At 45.7% G+C, this 18,542-nt stretch overlaps 1 protein-coding gene across 2 annotated transcripts in view; it reads left to right on the top strand.

The window, feature by feature from the left end:
- Positions 1-18,542, top strand: part of SHISA9 (shisa family member 9) — a 219,742-nt gene that overhangs the window by 186,990 nt on the left and 14,210 nt on the right. The window contains exons 3-4 of one of the 2 annotated variants that reach the window (XM_019750674.2): positions 10,261-10,416; positions 17,478-17,525. In XM_019750674.2, the coding sequence (XP_019606233.2) occupies positions 10,261-10,416; positions 17,478-17,525 (204 nt within the window). The remainder of the gene's footprint in view (positions 1-10,260; positions 10,417-17,477; positions 17,526-18,542) is intronic. The other variant, XM_019750675.2, reaches the window with a different exon arrangement.

Genomic DNA, 18,542 nt, shown 5'->3' with positions numbered 1-18,542 from the left:
TGTCTCTGCTGCTTGTGACCTCGAATAAGTGGTTCAAAGCCTCCCTTTGCCTCAGCCTTCTCATCTGCAAAATGAGTACAGCAATACCTAATTTATGGAATGGATTTGGGTATAATCAAGGGCATGTGGATAAAGCACTCCGTGTGTGTAGGGCTTTTTTATTTTTTTTCAAATTGTGGTAAAGAATACGTAGCATAAAATGTACCATCTAAGTATACAGTTCAGTAACATTAAGTATATTCACATTGTTGTGCAACCAACTTCCAGAATTTTTTCATCTTGCAAAATGAAAACTCTCTACCCATTAAACACTAACTCCCTATTCCCCTCCTCCTGCCCGCCCCCCACCCCCAGCCCCTGGCACCATTCCACTTCATGTCTCTGTGACTTTGATTACACTAGGTACCTGATAGTACAAGTGGAATCATACAGCATGAGTCTTTTTGTGACTGGCTTATTTCACCATGTTATAGGATGTGTCAGAATTTCCTTTTTTTTTTTTTTGGCATTCCTATTTTTTAAAATTAAATTTATCGAGGGGGACATTGGTTAATAAAATTATATAGGTTTCAAGTGCACAAACAAGACAAACAAACAAGCAAAAACTCACAGACACAGACAACAGTGTAGAGGTTACCAGAGGGTAAGGGGGACGGAGGGGTGGTAGAAGAGGGTAAAGAGGGTCAAATATATAGTGATGAAAGGAGATGTGACTTTAGGGGGTGAACACACAATGCAATTTTTGTGATGTATTACAGAATTGTACAATTTCCTTCCTTTTTGAAGCTGAATAACATTCCATTGTATCACTATGCCACAGTTTGTATATCCCTTCATTTATCAGTGGACACTTGGGGTGCTTCTACATCTTGGCCGTTGTGAATAATGCTGTAATATACAGGGGGGTGCAAATATCTCTTTGAAATCCTGCTTTCAATACTTTCGCTGGCATATGTGTTGCACTCAGTAATTCTTAGTTTCCCATTTCCCCCATTTCATATGTAATGAAATGGAGGTGTCAGAGATCAATGAATTTCCTTAAGGTCTCACCGCTGATATGTCACTGGATGAGGATTTGAACCCAAATCTTCTGTCTCTAAATGATCCATTCTCTCTCCATAACATCACTTTGCTCTCAGATACTTCTCAAGAGGAGAGATTGGCATCTTGAGTGACAGAGGAAGCGATGTGGGGGAACTTTAGAAGATCTCGAAAAGGGGAAGAGAGATAGTTCATCGCTGTGAATCCAATAACTATTCACTTATCCTCTTTGTGACAGACCTTTAAAAATGGAATTTCAAAGCTAAGTGCGGGAGATTTGCAGTCGCAGGTGTGCTCCTTAATAGACAAAATGTATGGTGACAGGGAAATCAAAGAGCAGCACGTCTCTATGCATTGGCAGTATGAAGCTTCAGCCAAAGCACGAGCTCACGGCCTATTGGGTGCCTATTGAAAAATTCCTCCTCACGCAGCCCCTGAGGTGGGACTGTCTAGAGGGTCTTCCACCTGCTGTGTCAAATTATCTTTCCTAGAGACTTGATGTGGGACACATCTCACCCTCCATCCACGGGGCCTGTGTGCTGTGTCTCACTTGAGGGATACACACCTAGCATCCTCCGTGTTTGGGTAAGCTGAGCCCAGTTTGCTCATTTGTCATGTTGCTTTGCTTTTTTTTCCGTTGCTATTATTTGCTATCCCAGACATCAAATGGTCCATAAACAAAGCACTTATCCACTGCACACACACTCAAAAAAGAAAAAAACAAATTTCAGAGCAACTGAAATGGCTGTTGCCAATACATTCAATGCATGGTTTTTTTTTGTGTGTGTGTTTTTTTGTTTTTTTTTTAGAGAAAGAGCTGACTTCTAGGTAAAGCATCTTGCATATTGCCCATCATACAGCAGATTCCCGGGGGAAAAGTGTTCTTTGTTTCCTCATTTTGTCCTGTATTAGAATTCAGTTCTGTGTGAGGAGCCAGGCTAAGCACTGGAATGAAGGAGTAGAGGAGAAAAATTCCCTGACTTCAGAGGTGTGGGAAAACAGGCATTGAAAAGAAACAAAAGTTTCCATGTGGATGAAGAAGGGAAGTGAAAGGAATGTTGCAGGTTGAATTGTGTCTCCCCAAATTGACCTGCTGAAGTCCTAGCCCCCAGTACCTCAGAATGTGGCCTTGTGTTGGAGTAGGTCCTTGCAGATGTATGGTGGTCCCCCCTCACCCATGGTTTCAATTACCTACCGCCAACTGTGGTCTGACAATAGTAAAGGAAAAACCCCAGAAATAAACAAATCATAACTTTAAATTGTGCACCGTTCTGTAGAGTGTGATGAAATCTCGCGTTGTCTCACCCGTGACGTGACTCTTGTCTCCACGCCACGCTGCCGCCCCGACCATTAGTCACATAGTAGCCACCTTGGTTATCAAATCTGCCGTGGTATCACCGTGCTTGTGTTCAGGGAGCCCTTATCTTACTTAATAATGGCCCCAAAGTGCACGAGTGGTGATGCTGGCGATGCGGAAATGCCAAAGAGAAGCCGGAAAGTGCTCCCTGTAAGTGAAAAGGTGAGTCCAGTCCAATAAGATAGTTTGAGAGAGAGAGAGAGAGACCACAGTGACACCATTTTATTACAGTACATTGTTATAATTGTTCTATTTTGTCATTAGTTATTGTTGTTCATCTTTTCTTGTGCCTAATTTATAAATTAAACAACCACACCACGCCGGGGCTGTTGAGGGAAGGGACCATGGTTGTACGATCTCAGGACGTTGACTCCCGGGGAAATGGCAGCTGTGAGTATCAAACCACCTCTGGTGTTTACCATGGTGATGCTGAGCCATCAGTGGTGCGTTTAGCCGCCTCAGACATGTCCTGTTTCGGAAGTGAAACCAATCCAGTGTCGCTTCTTGACCATACACATGAGGCTACTTCCTCCTCTTCCTGGGATAGTCTCTCTTTTTCAAAATGTAGACGAAGAAGGTCCTCTAACCGGGTTTGGTACCCTCTCCCGTGTGCCTTCATGGGACTCTGTGTTTTGCTGTATCATGGCACCAACCATGCTGATTTTAACGTCCTACATCTCACCTTACTCTTGGCCTGCCTCCTAAGCACAGACTGTCATCTCCTCGGAGTACAACCTGAGATTTGAAATGTTTATCCCCCAGAGCCTGCATATAAAGCTGGCCGAAAGTGAGCATTAAGTAAATATTTGTTTAACAGCTCCAGTTTTAAAATATTCCCATTGTAAGTGGTCACAATAAAAAAAATCGCATGCTTAGAGATATAAACCCTTGGGTAACACAAATGCCTCATTTGCTATAGTTTTTACAATGAGACGTGCATTTTTTTCTCAGTTGCAAATCCCTCTGCCACCAAGATTCAGTAAGATGGATTTAATTCTTTTTTCTACATAAACCTTTTCTGGTGAGAGTCTAGCCTGCTATGTTCTCCTTTGACAAATTCAGGGTAGTTTTGAGTTGGATTTGATTTGATTTTTTGCTTGCTTCCTTGTGGCCTGAGAAAAATCTATGTGGTGTTTCAAACTATAATTTTCAGGCTTTCTCTTAAAAAGGATGTTGAGCATCAATGTTTGGAAAGGATAGAAAGGAAAATAGAGCTAAAAGCCAGGGTTCTGTTATGATTTCTGAAGGTCTTTTCTCTTTTCTTGTTGTTAAGAGAATTACCAGTGCAAATGGCCCCTGCAGGGACATCTGCTGCCTGGTCCTTCCCATTTGTCCAGTTCTGAGACAGCTGAATAATCTGGAATATGTCCAGGAATTCTGAGTCCAGAGGGCCTCGTGGAACCTAACACCCTCTGCTTCTCATGGCCACCCCATCACGTTGTGTTGGTTTCCTGGACAATTGGAAGCAATAAAGCTTTAGCTATGATATGTTGGATGCGTACTATGTTTCAGGTGTGATGCCAAGATGGGGTACATACAGCCCCACAGTAACCCTGTGAGGAAGCTGTCGTCCCATTTTCGAGCTGAGAAGACTGAGGCTGAGAAAGGCTTTGTAACACACCCAAAGATGCTGCTGTTGGTAAATAGAAGAGCCAGAATTTGAATCCAGAACTGACTGACTCAAAATGCAGTTCTTATTTCATTATGGCCTTCTGGATGGTGGTGTCTGTGGAGAGAGTCTGTAGAGGCTGCGTCATGGGGCACAGAGAGAGTGCTGGAAAGAGGGATGATGAAGGAGGACCCTGGGCAGAACCAACATGGCCTCGTGGGCCAGGCAACAATGTGGTACCTCTAAGCGACGAAAAAGCTTTGGGAAAATCGTATGAGTTCCTTTAGTTAGTAAGTGGTGTGAGAGCTCGGACTTGTCCATCAAGCACCATGGCTGGCACACCTGCGGCACTCACATATGTGAGGAGGAATGGATGGGCGAGCCACGTCGGAGAGCTCAGAACACAGGTGGCTTCCACAAGGCAGTAGGGGATTCTTAGGGTGGCGGGAGGCCTGCGTGTTCCCTGGATAAAACAGTAGGTTCTCCTCTCTGGACAAAAGAGGAAACAAAAGATCTGGCCAGGGGTTTACTCGTCTGAGTGGGAGATGTTACAAGAAGGAAGAAACTCAAGACAGAAGGGTCTCTCTCATAGAGGAGGCTCAGTGATGAGCCTGTAGTTTCTCTCTGGTCCATGCTAGAGGAAGCCTCACTTAGTGGAGGAAACCCCAATTTTGCCAGCAGACAAAGCTGGTACCAGATCCTGATCGTTACTAACATGCTGTGTGACTTTGGGCAAGTACCTCAACCTCTCTGAGCTTTTGTTTCCTTATCTGTAAAATAGGATTGTACTACTTAGAGGAGCCAGGGTAAAATTTTTTACTTTGTTAATGTGCTTTTCTATTTAGCCTTTCTGAGTATATGACTTTTGTCTGAGTTTACCTGTGCTAACTGTCTGCTTGGGAGAGAAAGAAGAGTCTCACTCCACGCCACTGTATGGGACCCATTGCCCTATAGTGAAAGGTTCTGTGGCAGGACCCCTGCTCTCAGGCCATTTGGTATATGAGGGTCATTGAGGCATGCCAACTGGGCAATCTTTTAATCAGACCAGTGTTTGTGACTGAGCCTTTTGACCTTAAGTGCTCCTATCTGAATTGCATTCATTTCACTTCTCTGTTTGGTGACTAAGATATACGACATAATAACAGCACTTACATGGCATTTACCGTGGTAGTATAAATCTGCCAGATGCGTCCAATGAGAGTAACTGAATTTTCACTTTCTTTGAAGCACAGCTGTCAAATCCAGGAGGCCCCTCTTCTGTCTTAGGCAGGAGAGGGACGTCCTCAACTTCTCGTATGCAGACCCCAGGGTCTTAGCGAATGCAGCATCACAGGACAGCAAGTCCTTGCTACGTATTTCTAAGCATCAACACGAGGTTGAAAAATTATATTGAGGCCGGGAAAGGCTTCTTGTGGCATTGGGTAGGAAGTGTCTTTCTACAGACGTGAGCTGGGTAAGATGCCTCTGGGACCAAAGTAGGTCTAGCAGGGAAATGCTGCTGCTGAGAATGAGACATTGTTGGTCCTACTGCGTTCTCTCTATAGTCATGACTGTGCAAAAGATAGAGAAATAAAAAAATATATATACATATGTACCGGGGGCGCCAAAAAATGTATACACGCGACTTGTATTCATCTTTTGTTATTGGTATATATTGAATATTACAATTTTAATGCAGTTTTCCTTTCTTAAAATATGTATACATTTTTTGGCACCCTCTGTATACCTATAAATGCATACACACATATACACACTACATATACACATATATTCAAATCTATCTGTCTTATCTATCTGTCTATCTACCTACCTACCTTTATATTTGTTCTCTCAAGTGGCAAAGGCAGGATTTGCAGATTATAACCCAGATCTTACCCACTCTTCACTCCCCCTATTATTCTATTTTTCTTGGATGCCAAGCTGGGCTTACCTCCCAGCTACACTTTTGTTTCTCCTCTTTAGCTGGATGTATTTGTGGAAAACTCTGAGAAACTGGGTTGCCAGGGCTGGTCCATCTTCCTATTCAGGAAAATGAAAATAACATAAAAACCCAGTCACAAATGTCAGTTTAATAATTCTTCATTGCGGCCCAGAGACTGGATTTTAATATTTCTGAATCTTCGGTGCCTGGAAGCTAGCACGAAATGGCTTTCTAAAACTGCCAGAAATTTGCTTCCTGTGGTTCTGAATGTGAAAGCGGGAACGTTGGGGGCAGCCTGGGCCCCTCTTTTGTGCAGGATCGCTTTGGTGACCCATCTCCGTCTCGCTCATTTACATTAAGTAACTACTCGCTGCCCTTGAGGCAGCTCAGGACTTGGGAGAAATCGCCCCAAAGCAAATACTTTGGAATGGAATATTAAATATGCAGTTTAATAGTATAAAAGGCTGTCCCAAGCCATGAGGAACATCTCTACAGGTTTTTTTTTTTCCTTTAATGAAGTGTTTAGCATTTCCCCTGGCAGGCCTGGAAACAGGATTTGAGCCAAGTGGTTGGGACCTGGGCCTGAGGACGCAAAGAGATGGGAGAAAGGGCTCCCACTGGATGATGGGCTTAGGGGGTGTCAGTTCCGTAACTGGACAGGCTAGCGTTTGGGATCTATTTCCAGGAAACAAGAAAGACCTCCCATTAAGACATTAGTTAGTTAGCTTAGGAATATCCTTGGGTATTCTCTAGGCACTATTAAGGCAATTTTAAATACCTGCTGAAACTTCGTAGAAAACCTAGGGGCAACACCTTTTCCTTCTGACACACTCCTCTGGCTTTGCCTCCCTTCTGGTCAGGTACAGACAACAGTCGCACTAGTCAGAAGTCTGCATTGCCAGGGACAGTGACCCCAAAGCACACGAGCTTATTTAGGAAGTGTCTTCCCTCTCTCCTCTGCTTCTCTCCTGTTGTCTTTATTCCTTCACAATAAAGACAGATTTTTGTCCACAAGGTAGATTCTAATTCACTTGAATTGATGGCTGCCTGGTTCCTTGACTCCCAAGGTTCCCCATAGAAAAATTCAGGGAGGAACTCTGATTGGCCCAGCCTATACCACGTGCTCACTTCTGGCCCAATCACATCACTGAGTAAGTTTCTCCGGCCACCAGAGCTCACTGTGCCCATTACCAGGGCAAGTTGCAAGTGCCAAGGAATTACTGTCTCCCAGCCCTCATCCAGTGACTAATGGGAACCGGGGTACAAATACGAAGGGGTGACAGAATTCTGAAACATTCTGTTCACCAACAAACCAGAGTTCCAGAGAGGGATGAAAATCCACTTTACCCGTTGCCTTTTGCTTGGCCCTGCACTCGCTATCAGCTTTTCTCTTCCCTGCCTTACTCCTCCACCCCCCTTTCTTACCAGGATTTCCTGAGATCCCTCCCAATTTTCCTTGCACTTGAGTCCTTATCTCAGTGACATATTCTGGGGAAACCCAAACTCAGACAGTTTCCATGATTGGCGGCTCATCCTACAACTCAAATAGTGATGAAATAGTGTGGGGAAGGCGGTTCTGAACACACAGAACAGTAACTGTCCACTAGAAAAGTGTATCATTAAAAAACACACACAAAACCACAGAACAGCAAACAGTGAGAACTTAGTATAAGCCACTTCCAACTGGTGTGACATTTGGGCACAAATCCCGTCTGGCCTGACAAGTCCATGGGAAGCAGACAGACCTCCCCGGAAGGTTCCTTGGGAGAGGAACATGTCAGAGGATCTTGGAGTGAAGGGTGTACCTCTCCCACCATTACTTCATTCATCTTCAGCCTCCCCTGCCCTGGCTGAATGTCAGCCAGAAAGCCATCATGGCAGAAGGCTATGCCTGCATCCTCAGACGCTGGCCACAGGCTGGCTTACTGGGCTTATGTTTGGCAACATTTCCATTAGACAGTTGGGCTTGTGTGATGGCCCCTGTATGTGCAGTGATAAAAATACTCTCCTTATCTCTGCGTCTCAGCTGTGCAATCGTGGCCTCTTTCCATTTGGGTTTATTGGTTTCTAAAGCCCAACATCATGCATTTCATGGGTTGAATTGTCTAGAAGCAGCATTTAAAAGAGGGGTTCAAGTGCATGAGACTCGAGGGAATGCCCTTCAGGTAACACATACACACACTCACACCCTCTAAGGCTGTAAGGAAAACAAAATAGGAAAGATAAAAGATCTCACACACAAGGATCTCAGATAAAGTCTAGGCCAGGAGTTGAAAAACTACAGGCCTTGGACCGAATCCAGCTGCCACCTGGTTTTGTAAATAAAGTTTTATTGGCACACCCGTCATTTACATATGTCTGCTTTCTTGCTACAAGGCAGAGTTGAGTAGTTGCAAAGCCTCAACTATTTACAATCTGGCCCTTTACAGAACAAGTTGCCAACCCCTGCCCTAAACCTGTCCCAATCCATAGGAGGTCTGTGGTATCCATTGCTCCATAAGCCATCCCCACCTTGCCTCAAGGGGCTGGTCTTTGTACCATAGTGTCAGCCGGGCATTGGTTGCAAACCAGCTCAGGTGGTGAGGGTGAGGTATACGGAGCACCTTAACCATGGGTGGTGGCTCCCACCAGCCTAGAGAGCAATTCTCTGAATACTAGAGGCAGCTACGAGCTATTAGCAGCGGGGGGGTCTCACAAAGCATCCCCACACCAGTGCCATGCGTATTTGGATGTGCACACGTGCTTCATGAAGTTGGAGAGAATGCATATTGCCGCTCTGAAATCGAGCCATAATTATGTCATGTAGACTGCTGTCTCCATGTCACTCTTGCCTCTTGTCCGTCCACCCCGTGGCGCTCAGGAGGGAGACAGAAACATTTAACAAGGTCTACTAGGTCCTGCCAGCCTCTCAGCCCTACCTCGTCCCACTTCCCTCACTCTCGGCTCTCCAGCCACGCATGGCGAGAGGCCAGGGAACATCCTTTCAGCTTGTGACAATGAGGCGTTCCTTCCAACTTCATGACTTTTGTCCGTACTGTTCCCTCTGCCTGGAACACCCTCCCCAGAACCTTCTTTCTTCCTCCACACTTAACTGACATGTAGGTCCCCAGATCTCAATTCAGAGGACATTTCCTCAGGGAAACCTTCTTGAAACTCTGTCTCCATGAATCTTATTCCCTGAAGTAGCTGGTATTAAGTTTGTGTGTTTTCACTTATTTTTCTGACTTCGCAAACCATGGCATGCAAAAATATGCATAGATTTCCTTTTCTTTAACAAAAACGCTATATTATTTGCTTTGCTTTGACGTTTTCTTTTTCCCCCTTAACAATATAAACCATAAGAAACTCTCCAGTTTGACCTGAATGGAGTTAACTGATTTTTAACTTAATGTTTTTTTATCGGAATGGTATTCCATCATACGCATGTATGTATTATGTACATAACATGGATGTACAATAATTTATTTAAGAATTTTGTGAGCGTGGATTGTGTTCTTGTTCCTAAGTTGGCTGGTGGGCTAGTAACTTATATAAATGTGTTATGCAGATTTGGCATAGAAATCAATTATTACACAATGAAATAAATTTAAAGAGTGAATGGGAATGAGAAAATGAATATGCTCAAAAGTAATGAAGTAAAAGAAATGAGTATTAAAATGAAAAAAAATTCCCATATTGATAGAAGCTCAGATTGTATATCTGTGTGGGTTGTTGTTGTTGTTTTCCACTTTACAAACGGTGCAAAGAACATCTCTGAGAAAATACCCTTACATTCTGATGCTTGTATTTCTGAAGGCTCAGTCTCTAGAAGTGGTATTATTTGGCCAACACAAGCACGCACTTTACATTTCAGCCCACACTCCCAGGTTCCTTTCTGCACTCCAAACACATGTCCGTTGTCCGTTTATGAGACGGCCCAGTTTCCAGTCTTTGCCAGCATTGGTGTCTTGCAATGCTTTTAATGTTTGCCACTCTCTTGGTAAAGGAATAGCTTCTTATTGTGTCCTGACTTGCATCTCCTTGACTCTTCCTGATGCTGACCATCTTCTTATACGTCTATTGTTTCGATGACAAAAAGTGTCCCTCCAATGATAGGACCCTGTGGTAATTTAGAGGGGGGGCGAGTTCTGGGCACACCCTTCACCCATCTGTCCTCAGCCGCTCCCCAGTGAAGACTGTGTTTGGTGATCCCTGATGTGTCTGCATATCCTCTGCCATTCTTCCTCTCGCGTCCCTAAAGGAATTTTGGGTTTGACAGATGTGGTGATGGTGGGCGTGGCCAGAAGGTCCTGCATTGTCTGTGACCATGTCCCTCTGTGTCTTTGCTTCCAGACACCACCCCGATGAACAACGCCATGCCCACCTCGCCTCTGCTGCAGCAGATGGGCCACCCACACTCCTACCCCAACCTGGGCCAGATCTGCAACCCGTACGAACAGCAGCCGCCCGGCAAAGAGCTCAACAAGTACGCGTCCTTGAAGGCGGTCGGTAAGAGCCTTTCCGTTTAGCCTCTCTCCTGCTCCCCAACTTTTTCTGCCTCTTTTTCTATTTTTCCAAACTCTCTCTTTCTTCATCTAGCTATATCTAGCTCTCAAAATCTCTGCCTATCTCCATTTCTCTTCTGTCTCTTTATCATCTATCTGTCTATCCATCATCTATCTATCTATCTATCTATCTATCTATCTATCTATCTATCTATCTATCTATCTATCTATCTATCATCTATCTATGCTGTGTCTCCCTACCCGGGATGCAGTCTCCGTACATCTACAGCCCCTCAGCTGCTTTCTCTCTGACCAGATCAAGTCCCCCCGTGTGTGGGCAGGGTGGGCGGGCAATGGGCCATGTGGGGCTGTCTCCTGGGGACGAGGACTTGTATGCTCATTGGGTCCCACTGAGTCCTCAGCTCCTTTATCATCCACCATCTGCCCTGGTGAATCCTCAGGGAACCGAGACACAGAGTCCAGACATTCGGTGTCTGAATGCCTTGCCCTTTAGGGGGTAACGCTCGTCATCCACATAGTCACCCCATCTTTGAGGAGCCGGGAAGCATACCGTCCCTGGCCCAGGAAGCTTCTGCTCTTCTGGATGTGAATATTTACGAGGTGGGTGGCCTGGAGTTCTTGCCAAGGACCAGGCCTGTCCCTGGACGCTGTCTCACTGTCTCACAGTGATCCAAAGAGGAAGGTGCAATTATTGTCCCAATTTTCAGATTAGGAAACTGAGACTCCGGGAAGTCCATTTCACTTGCCCCAAATCAAGCAGCGTGTGGGTGTGGGTGACAGAGCTGTGCTTTGAACCGTGTTTTGATCTCTCTGGAGACTCTGCCCTGCCACTAGCCTCTCACCACCCTGGTTCTCCTTCAGTCCATTCCTCTCCCTCATCCGTGCGGGAGCGTGCGGTGAGCCAGGCTTCTGAACCGTGTACTCACAGGAGAGTTCTTCTGCTGGATGAAAGCAACAGCCACAGCAGTCAGACGCTGGGCAGGCAGAAGACACTCAGACCATGTGCTTCTTTCATTATTAGCTTCTCATCTTTTCTTCCCTCCACTGCCGAGCCCCTCCTTAGAGATGGAGTGGGAGACATTTACTGATCGATTCTGGTATGAAATATCCTAATTCCATTATAAACTCACACCAGAAACCAAAGCACAGACGCTGCCACGTGTCTGTGAAGCTTGTGGTTGCCACGGTCCCCCTACACACGTCAGATTCACAGAACAACCATATTGGTGCCCAGCAGGAGGCCAGGCGCACACTAGGAGCTTATGAAGTGTTTGACCCAGGAGTCTGTCTTTGGGAATTCATGTTCCCCGAGCTCCTCGGACATCCAGATGGAATCATTCAAAGAGGGGTTTAGCCACATCTACAATACCAAGGACACAGGTTGTGCAGACTGACACAGGCTTTCCTAAATCCAAAGCTTCCTAATACCTTACACACCAATCCCCTGTGTACAATGTTGAATTTCTATACCTAACTCCACCCTCATCTGCACCCCAATGGCCACAGATTCCTCTATCCTGTATTGCACGTTTGCATAGCATCTGCAGCTCAGGCATGTTCAGATAGACTCAAGTATTACCAGGAAGGGATTAGGGCTGTTGCCTAGGAGAGAAAGAGGCAGGGCATCTGTGCCAGTGTAACTGGGGAAGCCTTCATACCTTGTTTGGTGGCCTGCCTCCCTTTCTGAGCCTTGCATTTAGGTAAAAAATAGTGTCTGCTGTTATATTTGATCTTTCTTTTGGCACTAAAAATGTATCGGTCCAGACGTCTTTTTCTTTTTGAATTGGTCATGTTACCCTAAACAACTCATTAGTTCAACTTAGTCCCAGTGTCTCGCCCCCACGCTCCCCCCTCCCAACAACAACAACAACAAACACCCAGTAGCTCTTTGGGCAAATAATGGAAGGCTATTCCAACAGAGTCCTTCGATTCTCTACATCATGTGTGCAGGGCCCCCATGCACAGCACACGTCTGCAGTGCATTTGGAATTAAATTTGCAGTCTGAAAATTTATTTGACGCTCCCTGAGTAATCCTTCCACAAAGGAGGGACTCCTGAAATGGTTGTTGAATGAATGAATCAGCTTGTCTTTGAAAAGAAACGAAGAATAGCTTAGTGGGAAGGGAGCACCCCTATATCTTCTAAAAACTCTGAATGCTCTCAGTTGGGGAACACTCCCCAGTCCTGGAGATGGGTGATCTGCCCCTCTTCTTTTCCATCCTTCTACTCTGACTCTTTGGGAGGTCACGGGCTGTAGCTGCATCTCAGATGGTCTTGTGACTCTCTAGTGAATGGAGGTCCAGTAAGGAGCCAACTGAGGAACTGCCTGACTCAGTGGGTTACCCAGGAGTCCAGCATCTGCCTGCACGAATGACGTGCAAATCCTATAATAAACATTCTTTCGAGGGTTCTTTATTAAGACATAATGTGATGGTCATGTGACTGATGCAATGCATTTCATTAAGGAAATCATTGCCACCCAGGAGAGAATGTGTTTAAAAAATGGTTTGCTGTGGAAAACTCAGCAACCTCTGATAACCAGACTCACTTTCTAAAAATTTTAATGAAGTAAATAAGGGGAGGCTTGGACAGCGTTTAGGGTTAACTGCCAAGTTTAAAAACACCTCTGGAAAATAAATTTCTCTTGGTGGCTTTAATACCAGAACAACAGATGGGTTTGGGCTGGTCACTGAAACTCTCTAACCCCAGTTTCTTCATGTGAAAAATGAGGAAGGTAAATTACACGGTCTCTAAGTTCCATTCTAATTTGGAAATTAGAAAATTAAACAATTCCTCTTATTCTAGTTCGTAGAATACCTGTGGGCCATTGCATTGTCCCGTCCATTCACTTCCAACTCTGGGGAGGAAAGGATAGTAACTGTCCGTTATTCCTTTTGCTTTGATTTTATTTTGTTATTTTAGTTTAGTTTGTTTGTTGAAATCACACTCATTCACATTTAAAGAGAGCTCGTTTCTCGCTCCAGGTCAGGAATTTTGGCAGGTAACCTCTGCTTCTACGTAGCATGTGACTATAGAATGGTCTCTGTGCCCAAGGGGTTCACTGCCGAGTCACCAGCAAAAGATTAACACATGCCAGGCAAATGTCAGAGGCTACACCTCCTGGGACTCTGTCCAAGAATGAGTGATGGGACTGACTTATCATCGGTTTGATTGATGGATTGATTCATTCATTCCCCAAACATTTAATCTGGTATCCCTTGATGGTGGGACCCATTGAGGCTGAACCAAGTCTGTCCCATTCATCAGTGTATCCCCCACATGTAGCACCATGCAGGGCATGTAATCAGTGCTCTGAACCCACATGTGTCAGACCAGTGAATAACGGCCAGTCCGGAGCATGAGATAATCAGCGAGAGGGCAGACGGTCTCATGGTCTCTGCAATAGGTCAGGACTGGATTTCAGACCTAGCTCAGACATTTAGCAAGTCATTGCGGAAGTGACTTAACCTCATCGAGTCTCAGTTTCCCCATCTGCTATATGGAGATAATAAAAATACACAGCTCCAATTCGATGGTACAGTGCACAGAAAGCACTTAACCAGATCTATTTACCAATCCTTAGTAAATCCTGCCACATGTTCAAGTCTCCAGACCAGAGTTGTCTGTTGCTCTTATTTGCCCTTGAATCCCCAACATGCATTGCGACCTTGATTCACATGCAATTGCCCAGATTTCATTTTGAAAGAAATAGAGAGTTAGGTCCCTAAACTTCACCCCAGTTGGATGGGAAAGACATGCACGAAAGCGAACTCCCTTTGGGAATCTCATAAAACAAACAAGCCAACAGCAGGTGACTTTTCTGAGCCCCAAACCTTTCCACCCTCCCCCTCTGTAGTCGGGACAGCAAAGACCCGTGTCCAGAGGAAAGGCTACCACAATCTGACAAAGAAAGATTCTGTTCCAATCAATTCACTCTCCTTACTAAGTCGGAAGTGTGGGTTCAAACATTTTAGACATATTTTCCACCCAGACTGAAGTCAAGAAGTGTGTCTTACAATACACTGAGCCGAAATGTCACCTGAACATTCAGTTCAGCACACAAGTTTTCTGGCCCGAGCCACCCGTGGGAGGGGTGGTTGCCCTGTGAGAACCCATGTTACGCTTCCTCAGAAGTCATTGTTTATAAGACGAGAGGTGTTTGTCAAATATCCGTGAGGGTCACCTGATGGTTCAGACAGGGGTGACCTCTACCTCCAGAACTGGAAAGCGACCGCCGTTTTATGTAATTTCTGGTGGGCTTTGCAAACAGAGAATTGGCCTCTCACTGGCATATATCTGCCATTGGCCCCAGGTCTAGTGTTTCCTCCAGGGATCTGAGTGTTTAACTCCTCGGCTGCCAAAGGTTCCTGACCACAGACCCTTAGATGCTTCAGTGTAGCTCTGGTTACCTAGTGAGGGAGAGGAGATGCACCAGCAGACAGATAACACGCTCCGGTGCTTTTATTTTTCATTCAAAATCTTAACCAGAAAATATTTTCTCTGTTGCTATTTGACAGAAGATGGACTGTTTTGCCAGAACCACGTTACATTTTCCTATAGCACTTAAAAAAAACCACTTTTGTTTATTTAAGTGTGTTTTTCCAGGCCCCATCAGCTCCAAGTCAAGTAGTTGTTTCAATCTAGTTGTGGAGGGCGCAGCTCACAGTGGCCCATGTGGGAATCGAACCGGCAACTTTGTTGTTAAGACCAACTGAGCTAACCAGCCACCTCTTCAATAGCACTTTTTAAAACCACAGCAAAATACACTAGACATGGCCGGACTTCCTCCTTCACTCCATCTGTAGCAGTCATGTGTGAGAAGCGTAAGAGATACGTAAGGGCCTCAACCATGAATTGACCTCTACTAGTTTATTTATTCAAGTTCTGGCAGAAAAGGAGCTGATATCCTTGAGCTGCCCAACAGTCCTGCTCTGAGGGAGGCATTGGTCCCACTGCTTTGCAGATGGGGAAACTGAGATCAGCATAGATAAGTGATTTTCCCAAAGTCACACTCTTAGTAAATGGCAGAGACAAGAACCATACTCAGGATTGCCTGTTTCAGAATTCTATGTTCTTGCCATGAAATGATGTTGTCTTCCAGAGAGCAATTTCTGGCATCAGAAGGATATAATCAGGCCAAAAAAAAAATGAAGGAGGCCCATTCTCCCTTTCTTTGTGGGGGGGGGACTTAATAAGGTATTAATTGTTTTTCTTTGAAGGTTAAAGTTTTCTCATGATGCTGAGTATAGTTGAGGTATAACATATTTAAGGTATACTATCATCGAAGTATAATTTACATATAGTGAAATACACAGATCATAATTTTACAATAGTGTGATTGTTGAAGTATACATACACTAGGGTAACCAACATCCCAGGAAGAATAAGAAATACTTTCATCTGCCAGCAATTCCCTCATGTCCCCCTTCCTCTCAATGCCTTAGGCCCCTCCTCTTTGGATAAAAATTTATTTTTTCACCCAAGAAATATTTACCTCATGTCCACTAGTGCCCACAAGGGCACAGTGAAGCCTTAACTATATTTTTGGGAGCCTGCATGCCATCTGATTAAGTGCCCTTATCGGCAGTGGATGGATGGAGCGAAGGTTGTTACTGCTTTGCCAGAGCTAAGCCCTGTCTTAGTGGGGGCAGAGGTGGCCGCAGCGTGGTTCCTGCCTTCAGGCAAACAGTGATGGGTTTGACTTGGGGGTGAGGTCGGCTCCTTGGGGTCAGTGGCTCTGACTCAGTCAGGGTTCTGTCCACCCGCACAGGCAGATCTGGGGTCACATCACTATTTCCTGATTCATTGACTCTGGCTCAGAGGGAGCGGAAACATCAAGTCATCCTGGGTGGGTCCCAATTAACTTGAACTTCCTCGCTCTTCTCCTGTCACTCCAATCTCCCCTCTGTTGTGAGTGATGAGGGCATAGAGTTCATATCCACAGGGGGGGATGTGGCAATTTGAGCGTCCTTTGGCATGCCTAAGAGGCCAACCGGAAATGTTTAAATGGGGCATCTCTGTGCTCTGTAATCATTCAGATCACAGACCGTTTCCCGCATCTCCTCAGCTGGCAGCCTGTTACATCACTGGAAATGGTGCACAAAAAAATGTTGAGGACTTGGTCTTTCCAGATAGAGCCCTATGAAAGAAAAGGGGGGCTGGTAGCGCACGCTGATTGGTCAGGCCTGCAGCCAATGGGCAGCAACTGCCGCACAGACACGTGGGCAGGTTTGCCTCGCTTTGAGCAAAACCCAGTCTTACAGAGACGGCCTACCAAAGACAGGGGCAACATGTGTAGCCATTGTCATCCTTCACTTGATGAAAGAGGTCCCCATGGTGTTCTGCTAATAATGTCAGAGTCCCCCGGGGCTCATTCAGGATATCCGAAACGGAATTCAATTTGGAAAAACGGATTTATAACCCCAATTCCAGGCATTATGGGATTCTCGGATAACCAGCTTAGCTTTGCGGGGAATTTCAGTACCTTAGGAAAAGTGACTCCGTGGAGAAACTTGAATTCATTCATTCATTCAACAATATTTTTCAAACACAGACTGTGTGCTAGGGCAGGCCTCACCCCACGTGGCCTGTAAAGCTGCCCTCAGCGGAGTGTGTCCCAATTTGGAGCCAATGCATCCCCCCAAACCCCCCAACACACACACCGTTTCCAGGAGAGGGATTGCAGCAAAACAGGATCAAAATTTATCTCGTCAACAGTGTTTCATTAGCCAAAATGACCTCCTATAACTCCAAATTTCCTTTCTTTCTTAAAAGTTTGAAGCTTAGCACTAGTCACTGCCAAAGGATTCTCTCTCCCTTTACGTCACTGAAAACATCTAGGCCTTTCGCAGGGGACATGTTTTGGTCCTCTGTTGGGCGTTGTCTTGAAACTGCTTCAGAGCCTTGCGGAAAGAGGTGTGCGTGTACTGCGTTCGCACATTCGGTCCCTTGCCCTGTTCCCCGGGTCCCCCGAGGCCTGCCCCCCCCCCGCAGCACCTGGGTGTTTGTGAAACAGACCAGCATCTCTCGATTATTATTTTTTAGGAAGTTCTGGTAGTGACTGGGCAGTGACGACACTTAAGTCACCGAAAGGTACCGTATGGCTTTTCTAGCCCTTTCCTCCAGGTGTTGTTGGATTTCACATCAATCCGTGGTGGCACAGAGAGTCCCGGTGTCTGTGTGTGACCCCGTGCACACGTGTGTCCGTGTTGGTGAACTTGCAAGTCTGTCTCCACTCCTCTGTGTGTGTGTGTGTGTGTGTGTGTGTGTGTGTGTACGTGTATACACACGTGTGCATGGGGCCCTGGTGTGGCGTGTCTGTGTGTGAGGCTGAAGAATCACTGCTCCTTGCTTCCCAACAGTCATTGCCCGAAGGAAAATGTCACTCTCAGAAACCGTCCCAGGTAAGACTTCCAGGAAACGTTGCTTTTTCTCAGAAAGCTGTACAGGCAAAACACAAGGCATATTCGTGCAGGGGCCAAAACACAACTTACGGGGGAGAGAGAAACAGTCCGAGTGTTGGCCCAGGGTCCTGGCAATGATTAGGCTTTTAGGGAACAGAATGCTATTTTCAGCTTTCCTGAGGTTGCATCCAAAGTAGAGGAATTGATGGACGTGACTCTGAGTTAACTGGCTGCGTGGCTGGACCAGGAGAAACTACAAGTTGTTACCTCCCTACTGTGTGCCACACGGAGAGCTGGGCCCTTTGCAGCATGCTGTTTAAACATCCGAAAACCCAGGGGTGCAGGCGTTGTCGTTCCCTTTTAGAGATGACACGTGAGCGAGGCTGTCTCGCTTGTCTAGTCGCAGAGCTACTCAGTGGTAGAGCTGCAGTTTGAACCCATGTCTGTCTGACTCTAATTCCTGTGTCACTTTCCACCGGAGCGTGACGGGGACAGCTTTTTTCAGAATAAACCAAAAACTCGGTTCCCTTCTTTCTTCCTTCCTGGTGCTTTGTTGGATTGCGGGGGGGAGGGGGGAGATATAGCTGTCCCAAGGAGGTGAAGGTCGGACTCTTTAGTGACCTTGAACTGGGGCAAATGAGAAGCCATTGCAGGGCTGTAGGCAGGATGCTAGCAGGACCATGTTTGCATTCTCAAATATTAGTCT

Source organism: Rhinolophus sinicus, linkage group LG18 (assembly GCF_036562045.2).
Source record: "Rhinolophus sinicus isolate RSC01 linkage group LG18, ASM3656204v1, whole genome shotgun sequence".
Taxonomy (NCBI): domain Eukaryota; kingdom Metazoa; phylum Chordata; class Mammalia; order Chiroptera; family Rhinolophidae; genus Rhinolophus; species Rhinolophus sinicus.
The sequence above is the reverse complement of the archived record's forward strand: the minus strand, read 5'-3'. Positions and strand labels throughout refer to the sequence as shown.